Source organism: Aythya ferina (genome assembly GCF_964211825.1).
Source record: "Aythya ferina genome assembly, chromosome: 6".
NCBI classification, from domain to species: domain Eukaryota; kingdom Metazoa; phylum Chordata; class Aves; order Anseriformes; family Anatidae; genus Aythya; species Aythya ferina.
Window position 1 is genome coordinate 20,428,607 of NC_140303.1, and position 15,084 is coordinate 20,443,690.

Genomic DNA, 15,084 nt, shown 5'->3' on the forward strand with positions numbered 1-15,084 from the left:
GCACAGGGGGAGAGCAGCTGACAGGGGACGGAGCGCGGAAGTGCTTTTTTAGCAGTCACAGAGGTTTATGCCAGCTTAAACTGTACATGAAACTTGAGACAGATAATTTGGAGGTGGACACCTGCTCTGTATTTTTCAATTCTCCTTCAAGACTGGCTCAGTACTTAGAAGTACTGTGGAGATGGGCTGCCAGCGTTCACTTCTGCTGTTGCACCCAAAACGCAAACAGCAGCTCTTCTTCATGACTGGAGGAGAACTTGTGTGGTGCTTGTACCCAAAAGAAGCTGCATGTGGTCTTTCTGATGGAGTCAGAGAGCTCCAGGACTACTGTGGTAGAAAATCATAGGAGTCACCTTTAGATTTGTCTCCCTCCCACTGCAAATGGCATGGAGATGGTTTGCCCACAAACACCAAGCTGGCACCAGATGCACCCCCATGCCCACGCAGCAAGGACCACGATTCCTGTTTGTCTCAGAAGCCCGGTCTTTGCTGTTCCTGTGGTTATCAGCTGCTCCTGGGGTGTAAAGAAAGATAGAGCCTGGAATAACGATCGTGGGTCTTGCAGTCCCACACAGCTGGTATTTTGTTCTTCCGCTGTTTTCTCATCCATTTCTTGTATTAGAGAGCAAAATAAGGAATATGTGAAAGTGCCTGTATGAAATTATTAACATACAATTATAAAATATTAATTATTAATTAATTATAAAATTATTAAATACAAAATAGAATTATAAAATACAGGCATTACTATGTCAGAGGAGCCTTGCAGGTGATGGGTATCTCTCCTGTTCCAGGAGTGACTTCTGTAAGCACATACTTTGTGTGGATCAAACACATGCTTTGTGCATAATCCTTTTCAGAATTGGCAGGTCAGAGCTTGCACACTGTATTTGCCATTCGATCTGGCATGTGTGCAGTATAAAAGTACATATAACTTCTACAAAAATGTCAATATTGTTAACGGTGAGATAGCAATGAGATGGCAAAATATTATCAAGAAATACATTTCCTGATTGTTTTATGAGAATGATTTACTTGGCTTTTACTGGCACCACAATTTTTAGCTGATCATTATACTCGGCTGTAATCCAATCACTAGGACTCTGCTCAGTTACCATTTCATTACACGTTTTTAATTATATATAATGGCTTAGTACTCCTTCTTATATTAAATTTTGTGGTCCAATAGATTTAATTTGTTGCTCTAATTTCCGCATTTTTTTTTCCTCTGAAATGTAATACAGTTTAACACTGTTTCCCTTGTTTTAAACTATACTAAATCTATTGTTGCTGTGCCCATTTGTGTTTTCCAGTCCACACCATGGCAAGCTCCACTGAAACAGCAGTGCCTTGATTTCCCCCGTGATGTTTTCCAGGTTGCAGTGGGCCTGGGGAGAGGCAGGCACAATTCTACCATGAGGAAGATGTCAACACAGAAGGTTCAACAGCTGATTAGTTTTCTTTATTAACTCTAGTTAATATCTTACTATTTAGTACATTTACTTTTCTTGGAAAGTAAAGGCAGCAAATGAAATCATGAAAACTTTGGCCACCATTGACAGAGAGTATTAGCTCTTTTTAATGATATACTACAAGCTAACATTTTTTGCTGCTTGTTTAATCTAGAGTACATTAATTAGAAACAAATACGTATATTGAACATCACATCATTTTCTCTTTGAGTTTAATGATAAAATAAGACTAGAAAATGTCCATAATATCAGATATTAGACTGCCTCAGAAAAGCACTTATTCTCGATGAATCTGTTTAGCTATATCATCTCAGTTCCTCTGCCTGTATTTTCAAAAAATGTGATTTCCCACCCCCCCCCCAAAACTAGCACACTATTAACAACAGCTAGTTGTGACAGGAGGGGAAAAAAAAAAAAAAAAAAAAAAAAACCACAAAAAAAACAATGTGCAAACCTCTAACTAGTTTCTGGAAACCATGCTAACTGGTCAGGAGCATCACAAAAGAGTTACATGCCAGACAGCTAGAACAGGAGAAACATTAGGGCAGGAATTACAAATGGAAGGAAATGTTAGATTTCAAACAGACGCTCGGCAGCAACCTGCCAGTACCGCAGCCCTCAAGGGTCAGACCTACAGAGAATGAGGACATCTAAAGAAAACCTGAGGCAACACTGGCTCTCTGTTATCTGAGAACAGCCACAATGCTGCCGAGGGTACTCCTGCGCAGAAATAATGTACACCTGTGAAAAACCACAAAGAGTCGGCAAATGCAGCTAGCAGATTCACTTGCTGGCTCGGACAGCATCTGAAGAAAGAACTATTTAAAAACACAAGAGGTGGTGTTATAATGAGGAAACCATGGAGAGCAGAAAGCTTATGATTATTGACAGAAGTTGATTAAGAAATGGATTATTGTCTGGTAGGATGTTGGAATATCTACTGCCACCTCTATCCTACGTATCTTTATGTAAATTTACTTTAATTGAGGTATTCATTTACAATCATTATTTTCATTGGTAATGTGCTTTATTTGCATTTGAAAGCAAAGAGAGGAAAAAAATTAAACACAACTCGCTGACCCCTGCCATGTGACAAAGGCTTAGCTTTTTGTCACTCTGACCCAAATGGATTAGGGCCAGGAAATAAAAGGTCAGTCTCTACCAGTACCCCTGTGTGTCACATTTTCATTACATGGAGTTTCCAAGAAAAATATTCCAATTTGCCTAGGTAATTATGCATTCTTTATGCATTTTCATGTAGTTTTCTGAGTTTATTCTGAATTCAAAAATTACCTTTGACTGCCGAGCCTATTAAAAACCAACCCTTTGTGAAATATCCCTCAGCAGTTAGGTGTACGTGGTAGGTTTTGTAGCAGTGCATGCTCTTCTTTTTTTGCCCATTTAATTTCAAGAATCTTCCTTTTCGCAGTAGTCCCCCCATCTCTGGAGCCATAAGCCACCAGGACCAGAAGACCATGGTTGGATCATGTTCCTTTGGGAACTTGCAAGTTATTTCCTTAGTTAGGCACAGTGTGAGAGCAGCATTTGCTTGCTAAACAGTGCTCCGGGCAGATGAAATAAGATCGAGTCTTACCTGCTGTGGGATGGCACTCAGGTAAATGTAAGGAGGATGCACCCCAGGTGCTTGGTTAACACACGGACCATGGCATCTTGCCATGGGGAGAAGCTGGGAATCAGGATTTAGCTGCTAACAGTGTCGGGGAGTCCCCTTGTCCTACAGCTGTGCTGGCTGGGATGGGTAGTGCCTGTGCCTGGGGGATGCCTCTGCTGTGCCTGGGGGTCCCCCGGCCTCCCCAGGCCTCCCTCAGCCCAGCCAAGGGCAGGAACGGGTGGAGGCAGAGATCCACTGGGTGTTTGTGCTGAGCTGAACTTAGTCTGCTAGAGAAGTTTCTGGTTTAGTAATTTTAATGATAACTTTTTAATCTGGTCATTATTTTCTTTGATTGCTAATGCATTGACCTCTGGTGACAGCTGCTGCTTGTGCCTGCTAAACTTTAATGCAGGACACAGTAAAGAACATTATGATTATTTGAAAAGGCAAGGTGTAATGCATTTCAGATTAACAGTGAAAGAAAGGCTATTCAAGTTAGAGTTTCACTTTGCCATATCACTCTCTATGCTGCTTTCCTTATTATCAGTACAAAAAATGAAATGGGAATAGCACATCTTTTAATTTTCTTCCACTATTACCTCTTGATTTGCATTCAGAGCTCCCAGAAGAAATACTGCTGAATTCAGAAGTAGTCTATTTAAGCTGCATGGTGTTTAAAAATTGCTGGAAGAGGTTAAGGTACTGTATATTATGCAGTTGACCTTACTAAGAAGCTATGTTAACAATTTAGACTTATAATTTTCTGCCGTTACATTTTGTTAAATTTTTCTTTTTGAAGCAAAATTCATTATCTCTTTTGGTACCCCTGCAGGTTAAACCTTTTGATTTCTTTCTGACTTATTTTGTAAGATTTCTAAATTGTATTTAAACTTCTTGTACTTAAAAGCTTGTTTTGCCACTGTCTCTTTGAAAAGAGTTTTTTTTTTTTTTTGTCTCTGTCTCTCTCTTTGTACTCAGTCTGCAGTGGCTGTGCGCCTTCACAGCATTTTCCTTAGGAGGAAAAAAAACAAACCCTCCATGTGTAGGAGTCCTGCAAATACATTTGAACTCTTTTGTCTGGCACTTACTTGTCTTTACAGCTGATCAGGTTAGAACAAGGTGTCTGGATCCTGCCTATACCAAACAGCAATAGCTTCCTGGTATGTTGGGCTCAGCCTCCTCGGATTTACCCTTTGTTCCATGGTTCTACCTAGTGAAGACCAGCACCAAGGCTGGGCATGGAGAAGAGCAACAAATCCTAACAAAACTACAACAGGGAAACATGCCGGGGAGGGGAGAAATCGATCTTGTGACTCTTTAGGCCATGTAGCCCTTAGAAGAGATGTTTGTTTGTGCTCTGTACTGCTGCTTTAGCTAAAAGCTGTGTCAGTGGGACCCTATCACATGTTTTCCCAAATGCCCAAGGTGTCACCATCCCAGCTCTGCAAGATCTACAACCTCACTAGTCCCCAGCAGTGGCGGGTTATGGTGCATGCTTCCCCCAGATAGTGCCCAGACACTCTCCTGCAGTGTGAGTTGGCACAAGCTGAAATCTGGCCAAGCGGCACGCTGAAACTAAAGCAGCGTAGATCATCAGTGGCGCAGTCCTGGAGGCTGCCCGTGCCTCTTCTGCTTGGCCACGTGGGCACAGTGCCTCACCCTGGGGCTGGCAAGTGGGAAAGGGGAATCCCTTAGCTTCCAGTTGTGACCTGTGGCTGCAGGCACAGGATGAAGGTGGTATTGGTGTTTTGACATTTCAATGTTTCCTGAGTTCCTATTCATTCTTCACGCTATTGCGACAGTCACTTAGGCTTCAGGCTGCAAGACCAATGGATCAACAGCTGCCTTCCCGTTGTAAAGTCAACAAAGGGAGCGAGAGGAGCCCCTTACGGATCCCAGAGCCAGAAGGTAGTTTTATTCATTTAATCTCTAGGTATGTAGACTGTGATCAGCACCATAGCAACTATCTGAGCCACTTGACTGAGTTATATGCACAGATAGCAACACTTGTTATTTATACAGCACCCTTTATTGGAAAATTTAAAAATGCCAGATAGCAATTTCATTGAGGTAGGTAAACTGCATTCATTTGTTGATACGGAAACACCATAAAAACTCTGTGTCACTGGGATGTATCTACGTGATAGAGACTGTTTGGCAACAGATACGTGAAACAGTTAGAGGTTCTAAGGAATAAAGAATAAATAGAAGGGATAAAAACATATTAAACAGATGAAGAATCAGCCTATGTGTAGAGCCAATCTGAAACTTGGCAGCTTTATAAACCAGTTAACACAGAAATAAATGAAAGTCCAAACAATAGGAATAAATCTGGAACAAATAAAATCATGAACTCACAAATGTTATGAATTGATTGTAAAGATAATAACATCTTACAAATTAATTCTGTCCCTATGGTTTATTCTAACGCATACTTTGCTTCTGAGAAGGTTCTGCATCTAAGAAAGCTATATGAAGTATACTCACAGGGCAGTACAAAGAGAAATAAGAAATATTTCTCACTTGAAATAATAAGACAGAAATTTGTCTTTGTATTTGGCTGGTTTTCCTCTGAATCATCTTGAACTTCTAGTCAGACAGCAAAGCTAAAATAAATTATGTCATCATGCTGCAGAATATTTCTTAACTGTGTAATTCTTTCCTTTGCAGAATGCAGGTACAGAACAGCTAGTGGTCTAATGTGTCAGCGTTTCCCTGGTGACCTTCAGCTTTTGTAGAATTTATGTTTTGACTAATAGGATTAAACTGTTTTTATAAATAAACAAAACTTTATGTGTATTTGGACTCCACACAACCCTGGTCAACTCCAAAAAAATATACTCTGCATCTGAGCAGAAACACAGAATGTATCAATGAGGTCATCTCTGAAACTTAATTATGAAGTAATCATTGCAACTTCTAATTTCAGGCTTAATTAGCTTTATGACATCCAACTTCCCTGAGCAGAGCTGGTGTGAATGTGATAGGAAGACTTTTGCCATGCAAACATCACCACTCCCTGGGCACCCACTTGGCCCCATAACTGCCTGCACGGCAGCAATACAGCTAGAAGGATTTTGGCGGGAAAGGCAGATGCCGAATCACCTCATGGCTCCGGGACCCCATGTACTGCCCCGAGGGGGCAGAAGCCAGAGGCCTCTCAAGCACCACATTAGCTGAGGCCCCAGCTTGAGGTAAAATCCTGTCCAAGATAGGTACCTTGGCGTGTTCACATCTATGAATGAGGCAGACAAATTAGATAAATGAAATTACGAATACATCACTTCTTCATTTAAACCTTTCCAATGTAAATGGTTTCTGTCTTTACATGGGAGCGTCAGGGCCCTCCTTGGAAACTCTAAACAAAGTGGCTAGCAAAACTGTAGTGCTGCAGCACTGCCAGACTGCCACCTCCCGCGGCAGGGGTGGATCTGGCTGGGTTTACGTTGGCCATCTGTACCAAAATGGATGTAGGCTAAACGCAGTTTCAAGGCCAACAAGAGACAAGTGAAGTTTACTGTGTCTGCCAACTAGCAGCATTGGGATTTATGCAGAAATGGGGCTGAAAGTGCAAATAAGGCCAGCGACTAAACCTTTCCAGCAATTATGTTTAATAAGGTACTGTATGTTATTTACAGAAAACATACATCACACAGTTCCTACACGTGAAATGCACACAAAATATAAAGACAAAAGCTGCACTTCATAACATGCTAAAGAAAATAAATAAAATGTAATTATTTTTGCACAATAGCTATTACATAAATAAATACTCTAGAACATAATGAATTAACATTTATTTACAGTCTATTGAAAGTGCAAAACAATTGGCTGAAAATTAAGATAGTTGTAAATGCTTAAGACCAGAAAATATGTGTTAACCAGCTAGAATTAATTATAGCTGAACTTGAAGGTTTTAATGTCCAGGAAACTGTTCTCTTGAAATCTGTTTGTGCATATTGTGCTCTTTTTGAACCAGTCTTTTGCTACCTTTATGCTATTGATTTTGACAATCTTAATAATTCATAATGGAATTTTGTAAAAACCTGATAGTTAAAAAAAGAACTAAAATGTAAACACAGAGTAATCTATTTATCATTCACAATATTTTCAGTCCTGTCAGTTTTCTGAAATGGCCACACTGCTTGCAGTACTAGGCAGTATGAGTAAGATTAGAAATTTTTCTTAGTATCTGTTCTATTTCAAATGGAAATATTTTAAATTGTTCTCTGAATGGCATTGTACCTTGGACCTCTCTTGAAGTTACACTTTCATCAGATGCTTACGCACATCTTATACTGAGGTCAACAGTAGCCGGGCAAGCAAAACTGATAATCAGTGTTTGTCCTGACCTAAACAATAAATCATAAAATATAAATTTTTAGCTAGAGAGAAAAACACTGTCACCCTTAAAATTGTAAGAAGCCTTTTGTGCATTTTTCACTATTTCATCTTTTTTGCATTTTTTTTCTTTACTACACATTAAAATGAATTAAAATTACACAATATGGCCACCTTTAGAGCTACAGTGCATATATTCTTCCTCAGCCAAAGCTCTCTGACAGGCTGGTACATTGTACATTGCCTGAGACCTTAAGAATATGTTTTTGCTTATTTTCGCAGTGGCAGTGCAGTAGCGGAGAAAGTGAAGTTCTTAACAAGTGACCTTGACAGGATAAAAGATCATTTCTCATCATTGCCTCAAATGTTTATGCCCGACGCGGCTCTAGTCGGTGAGACATCTGTGATAAAGTTCTCTGGTTGTCAATCACATTTAATTGCCGCACATAGCTCCGAACATCCTGATGGTTCTTATTAGTTAGGGCTGCGTCAGGATCTGGTGAAAGAGAAATGATGTAGGATTGATACACTTAAACGAACAAATGCCTGAACAGAATGCATAACTCATTACAAGCTGTCACAGGAAACACCAGATCCTGGTGAGTTAAAAAGAAAATATTTAGAAATCTCTCTCTTTGAAACCTTTCCTTCATATCTGATAGTCTTTCTGGTTACTGCCCCCACAAATTAACTTTTCCTCCCAGATATCCTTGGCTACATTTGCTCAAATTGATGGCCCTTGGTTGCAGTTTTATACATCACCTTACCAGTCAATAGCTATAAAGTCTACAGCTAACTAGCATGATTTAAAGCTTGCTATCTGCTTTTGAACCAGCAGCGTTCACACTGGTACAAAAATATATAATTGATTTAAGCCTCCTTTCATGAAATATTTCTATCTCAGTATTAAATATTTGTATAACACTGTATTGCTTAGTGGCTTGCCCCATTCAAGACTAAGTTTACTACCTGTTCACAGTACTTAGTGTAACTGCCTTATATCTCCTCCCACAACAACTATGAAATACCACTGACTTCAGATTTGAGTATCTTCAGCCTCCAAGTGCACAGCCTACAATTTAATGAAATACATGATAGGTAACTTAAAAAATTTCTTCAAGTGAAAGACACTGAAGCATCTACTGAATAAATGCACACACACACAAAAAAAGAGGACTTAGACACAGTACATCTATCTACTGACATTTTGTTATATCACATATAGTGAAAATCCACTTCAATTTCTAAGTAACTTATATGTGGAGATCTCACTAGTGCTCAATACATTGAAATTAAAAGACGCATAGCCAGAAAAAACTTGTAGCTGGAGAAAAAGAACAGCTCCCTTAACTTGATATTCTAGAGTTAAGCCTTGACCCAGATGAAAAGAAAAATTAAAAAAAAGAAGTATTTTTTACACTATTTATTCTGTTCTTTGAGAAGGAGGAAGGCTGCTGTAAGGCAAAGTGAATGAAGCACTGGGGAATGCAGTGCCAGTGTGGACTGGGTCTCAGAGTGCACTGAGATGGGACGAGACCTGCGGAGCAAGCCTGTTTGATCACACCGTGCTGTCTACATACCTGGCCACACATAAATTCTGATAATTATACTGACAAACAGGTTTTCAGTTCATCACCTTAGGCAGTTACATCACCTATAATGTCATGTTTCCGGCCTGGTTTCCTATAAAAACAGGGTTTGTGCAAGGAAGCATCTTGCATTTACCTGTGTGCTTCTGTCTGCTGGCCTCACTTCAACCACTGCTGAGCCCAGTGGCTAATTTCAACCTATACTAATTTGATGGCTGTGTAGAGACCTCACAGATACATAGCTCCTTCACATTCTTTGAATAGAGATGGAAGAGAAAGAGCTTATTAGAGCTTCCTGAAGGATGGTTCACCCAAGTGAAACACTGGAGGATCCAAACAGGGAAGATTCACTGGAAACCAGGCTTTTCAGTTCTGTTACACACAGAATTAGTTGCAATTACTGTAGCTACTGATGATAATGCTGACTGTGCAGATGTTGTAATACACTTACTGAAAGATTGGCTTCGGCAGAATTTCACCGTCCTGACAGTGTTGGCAATCATGCGCTGGAAAGAAAAGATGGGATGCAATCAGGGAACAAGCACTGTATTTCATCATCATTTAAACGAAGCACCTAACTGTGCCTGAGTGTGAAGACATATGCCAATAAAAGCAGTCATATGAATGAAAATATAATTTTAATGCTGATACCCTCATATGTAGGGTGTGATTTGCATTTACACAGGCTTTAAATGAGCATGAGTGTAATTTACATGCACTCAGAGAACCTTTTCCCTTGCTTGGATGCTATAAAAGGCCTTAACTAAAAATGAAAATCATCCCCTTCAATGTGCATTTCTTTGATACCATCTTCCCATATTAAAAAGTAAAAGGAATATCATATACAATGACTTGAAGTATGTAACACCTTTTCATTTTAAAACCATCAGTTCCTAACAAGGGCATTTCTAGACCATAGTCACCAGTTACAGAGCTTTCATATTTCATATCAGTTTGAATTTGAAATGCAGCCCTCCTTGAAAATGACAGGAAAAACAAAAACAAAACAAACAAACAAAACAAACAGGTGAAGGTCTATATTCACCAATTCCTTCTGGAAGCGTGCTCGATTCACATGTGAGAAGGACACAGTTAGGACTGTGGCCCTGTGGGCAAGTTTCATCAAACAGACCTGTTAGACCATGATAGCTTGTACATGTGTATCTAATCCAATATGACAAGCAGATCCATATTTGGTGGATACTCCTATTGGCAACTCACAAAAAAAGCAGAATTCACTTTTAATCGCTTTTGGCTGTGCTCACTCCTCCATAAATAAAACATCACTTCACTCACTCAGCTAAGAAAATAATATTCAATATATTTTATCTGATAAATCAGATTCTATTTTACAGTACTTTTTAGGAACAAGGGAAACCAAGTCATGAAGTGAAACATTTCAGATTTAGTTCTGGACTGCAAAATTTTAACTTGTTTGTGTGATTGACACCACCCAGGTAATAGACCCACTGGTGCCAAGAAGAATTAGCTGTTCTTCACAATACCAAATAAACTGAAACTTCATCACTAAAACTGAATTCCCTTAGCTAGACTGTTTGACTTATTCATTGCTTTAAGAATGATGGTTGTTTCAGTTTCTTTTGCTTAGGTTAAGTTTGCAGAGGAGGGAAAAGCTAAATCAGAGCCTAATGTTTGTTTAAGTGCTTTAATATGGTCAAACAATTACAACACAATTACTTGTTTTAACACACCACACTCTCATCAGGCTGCTTCATACCTTCTTGAAATTTTGTGTGAGGTTCACAAGGTGGTTGTAAGTATTGACACAACAGAATGACATTTCTTACTAGCAAACAGTAAAACCGAGGGTACATGCCCTTCAAAATTCATACTCAATCATAATCTTATGTGAAAGTGATTAAATTAGATATTTATGCCATTCAAGGAATGGATAGCACCAATGTAAGACATTTCTTACAAACATACATGCTGAATAACCTTAAACATTGTCAAGTCCCAGAACGATCGTGGCTGCTGGTCAGCTTTAGAAATACCGCTGATACGCATACCATGTTTTTGTGGATTATACATTGTATAATCAAATGAAATGTAGTCACTCTGAAAGTGATGTAAAAGTATTTTAATTCTAAAATGCAAATTTCCAAAAGATCACAGGAATTCAGATGAGTCTGCTTATATTTTTCCTAAAGTTATATGGATTAACATGTGGAAAATAAATAGATTTCACGTAAGAGTCATTTTTATACTATGTTAATTTTCATATCTCTTTATTATTAATAAACAGATTTTCTAAGGCACTTACATTGCAAACATTCTCATATGTGCTTAGCATTAAGCATGTGAATGAGGCCCCATTGACTTTGATGGAACCTCTTAAATACTCAAAGATAAGCACCCATTATAATATTGGATTGAGACAGAATGCACTGCATATTAGCATTGGTTCTTCAAGTCTAACCCAATCAAAATGACAATCAAAACAACATGAACATGAAAACATGAATGTTTCATAACTCTGTAGATTCATATTTGTCTCTGACTGTTATGTGTTGCTGCTGTTTTGACTCACATAATTTCAGCAAATACTCCTCTAAAATAACTATTTCAAGGAAAGATCATGAAGTTGAATTGGACCAGCTAACCTGATGATGTGCCAAGAGTGTCTGACTTAAAGGGTAGCTTTCCTAAGAACACTTCATTTTTATGGAGACTGCTGGTGCTGCTTGATGTGTTTTCTAAACAGGCTGTCAATATACACCCTAATTTTTCATATCGGTAATTTTTTAGGTTTTAAAGCCTCATTTCACAACCATCTTTGAAGCTAGACTGTATGCTCAGTGTTTCATTAGTTTAGTATTAAGTTTCTTAAATGAAAAATTAAGATTTTGCAAACATGACTGTTCTGCTGAATCATTTTACTCTTTGTTTTCTTTATGTGGGAAATTTGTTCTTGAAAAAGCATAGCATTCAGAATAGGTATTGTAATGCTGTACTGGACTGAAGGACAAATGAGTGTAGTGAAGGTTTAAAAAAGTTCTCACTGTTTCCAAATTTCTCATTATATGGACTGTTCCAGGCAAGGAGAACAGAAGTGGCAATGAACTTGTCTGACTTCTGGTTAAGGGTTGAACAGCCTGTTTTTCTTCAGTTGACTGAAAGGCTTCATTTTAAGGAGTTACTTTGCCTATTCCTGAGGATAATCTTATTCAATCTGTGCATTCAGAAGTATGCTGGCAATGATGAAACACAAAGGAATAAGGAAGTGGGTGTTAATGCAGAATAAATGGAGAATCTTTGACCAGAAAAGAACATCACAACCCAGTGGGGAGATTCTGGAGCATTATGCATCCTTGAAGAGCTCCTTTCACATTACTTTTTGCAAGGGCTATTGTACTTTCTAGTATAAGTCCCAAAGAGTTCCTCTTCAGAAGGTGTGAATTGGATGGAATAACAGCACATGAAGCGAAAACGAATTTCCCTCCCTGAATCATGCAGATTAAGTTGGATTCTCTTCTTTTGATGCAAGAAAACTGGAAACATGTAGAGAAAATGGTCAAACAGAAGTTCAATTGCCAACTCCTTATTTCTTCTTATTTTATCCTCCTATTTCTTCAAATAGAGGATTACATCTAGTTAATACCTGAAAAAATTAACCTCTGTTTACTCACTGTGCTAAGACAGACCATTACGAAGAAGCCATACAAACCTAAATATGTATCTTTCTGAAATAGAACCGACTGCATAATATAACAAGCAACTGCAACTACTAGCATGCTATATATATACACAACAATACCCTTTCAAGTTTTACGCAGTCTGGAATGGTGGCAGCAGGCCAGCACATTATCTTCTAATCCATTCCAAACTGAGGTTTTAAAATGTTATAAATATTCATATATGCCATAGAAAACTACTAAGGGCTTTAGTCACACACTTTTTGCATAATCTTTATGTTCCAAAAATGAAAGAATGTTTGCCCTTTTTTGCATAAGGATCAGAGTGTGAATTCCCTTTTGTTCATCTCCACAAAACCCGAAAACCAATATGCACAGATTCTCTAATCCTCATTTCACACCTGAAGGGTGAAGAGGTTTGACAAAAAGAAGAATCAGTGACCAGCATCATGGCACTGTCTTGTGCTGCCATGGCAGGTCAGCAGTTTCAGAGCTCATTTGTGACATCTGCTCCCTCTACAGGTGCCGCTTCTGAGACATGCTGCACGGTACAGCTATGTGGAGATGGTGCCACGGAAAGTGATCTTTGTTCAGGCTGTCTGATGATTTGAGAAATGACACTGGTAAGTTCCGAAGTAACTGCATATCTTTCTGTGAATTCAAAATTCATTAGTGGCAGTTTGAGTGCAAGATTACTCTGCTGAAGTAGAGAAAAAAGCGCAGTTTGCAGGTTGTCTTGTATGTGTAAAATCATACAGTTTACAGGAACTAATACAACTGACAGTTTTGGAGGTTCTCCTTCACCTGATGAGAGCTAAAAGTTAAATGTGTATTCCAGATCACAAACTGTGTTTGCTATTTACTGCCATCTTTTACCATTCTTTCACCTGCTTGCAGATCACAAAACGTTCTCAACCTGACAAACTACAAATGCAGTATTTTAAAAACTTCTGTTTATTCCTTGTTCCTCTATGACATCTGTGTTTTCAATTTTTAAAATATGGGTTTTCTAAAGCAATGTGCATAATTAATGGCTACTACCAATTCACTAGTGGAGAAAAGATGCAGGTAGTTTTTACCACACAAGGTCAAGGAATATACACCAACCTATAAGGCACATCTGAGCAACATCATGGTGGAAACAGCTTCTCTTTATCAGTTTGTTACAGTGAGATAAGTAAAAGAACTTCAATATTGCTCTAAAAGCATGTCTTGTTTGGTACTGAAGACAAAGCCTTTTAACCAAACACTTATACTGCTAATACCAGTAATTTAGTTTTCTGTCTACTTACTGACAAAAGCGTAACATGTTCCAGGCTGGATTTTAAGGCGAAATTCTAGTTTCCACCATTCCACACTCTCCCCCCTACCCTGCCTCCCTGCTTAATGCAATGAAGTGACATAGCAAAGTGCACAGGTAAATACAAAGAGCGTACATATTTCTGACACATTAAATATTGCTTGCCCACATCTTGTACAGAGTAAATGGGTCAGCCTACAAACTTCCCTGTTTACACATAGCTGTGGCTCTACCACACGTGATGTTCTCTTCCCTGGCTAGCTTTCCTTGCCCTCCTATTCCTCACAGCCTCCTCTGAATAAGAGGTATCCGTGGATGTCACTAGATCCGGGGAAAGGGAAGAAGGAGCAGGCAGTTACAAAGGTAGCAGCAGGTAAAACTCAGAAACGCTCTGTAGCGTTACTAACACAGTTCTGCCACTACACCTCCGAAAAGACTTATTTATAGGAAAGTACAGCAGGAAAAAATTGACTTGGTTCCTTTCCTTTATAGCTTGACTTTTTTTTTTTTTTAAAAAAAAAAAAAAAAGGCTAATGCGGTGTAACATCAAACTGTCTGTTTTCCCCTTCTCTAAATCGCTTTGTCCAATTTGAAAAAAAAGCCCTGAGTTTTTAACTGAAATAAAGTTCCTACCAATCTTCTGTGAAAATACATGGCTGTGGAGAAGAGAAGGATCATGAAAGTGGCCTCTTATTCTGTCTCCTTCAGGGAAAAAGCTGTAGTGCAAGTTCCTACGTTATGACAAAAGCCTATTCACACAGAATTCCCCAGCAATGAAGAAACCACACATGCCCCAGCCATGAGGAAAGCTCTGAGCAGAGCTCAGGCAGCCATGATACACAAATGTTTAGGAAACCAGGCCTCACTGTTTCTGGCACTTAGAAAACTCCTGGCTCAGACACTGTCTGACAGCTCCTGCATGTTTCAAGATACATCACTTAATATAAATAATAACAGAAACATCAGGAAACATTAAAGATTTAAAGGACGCTGTTTCAGCTGAAGGGATGCCACTAGATCAAACTTCTACTTTTGGCTGCCAGTTACAGGAATAAAGTTGTCAGCAGCACATCAGCTGTCGGGATCAGAGCTCTGTGGTGAGAATGCAGACATG

At 38.9% G+C, this 15,084-nt stretch overlaps 1 protein-coding gene across 1 annotated transcript in view; it reads right to left on the reverse strand.

Moving 5' to 3' along the window:
• Positions 1-6,678: 6,678 nt before the first annotated feature.
• RAPGEF4 (Rap guanine nucleotide exchange factor 4) overlaps positions 6,679-15,084 on the reverse strand; it is a 52,234-nt gene continuing 43,828 nt past the window's right edge. The window contains exons 22-23 of the mRNA XM_084522853.1: positions 9,466-9,520; positions 6,679-7,921 (exon numbers count right to left, since the gene is read on the reverse strand). Coding sequence (XP_084378979.1) covers positions 7,794-7,921; positions 9,466-9,520 — 183 coding nt within the window. The 3' untranslated portion in view covers positions 6,679-7,793. The remainder of the gene's footprint in view (positions 7,922-9,465; positions 9,521-15,084) is intronic.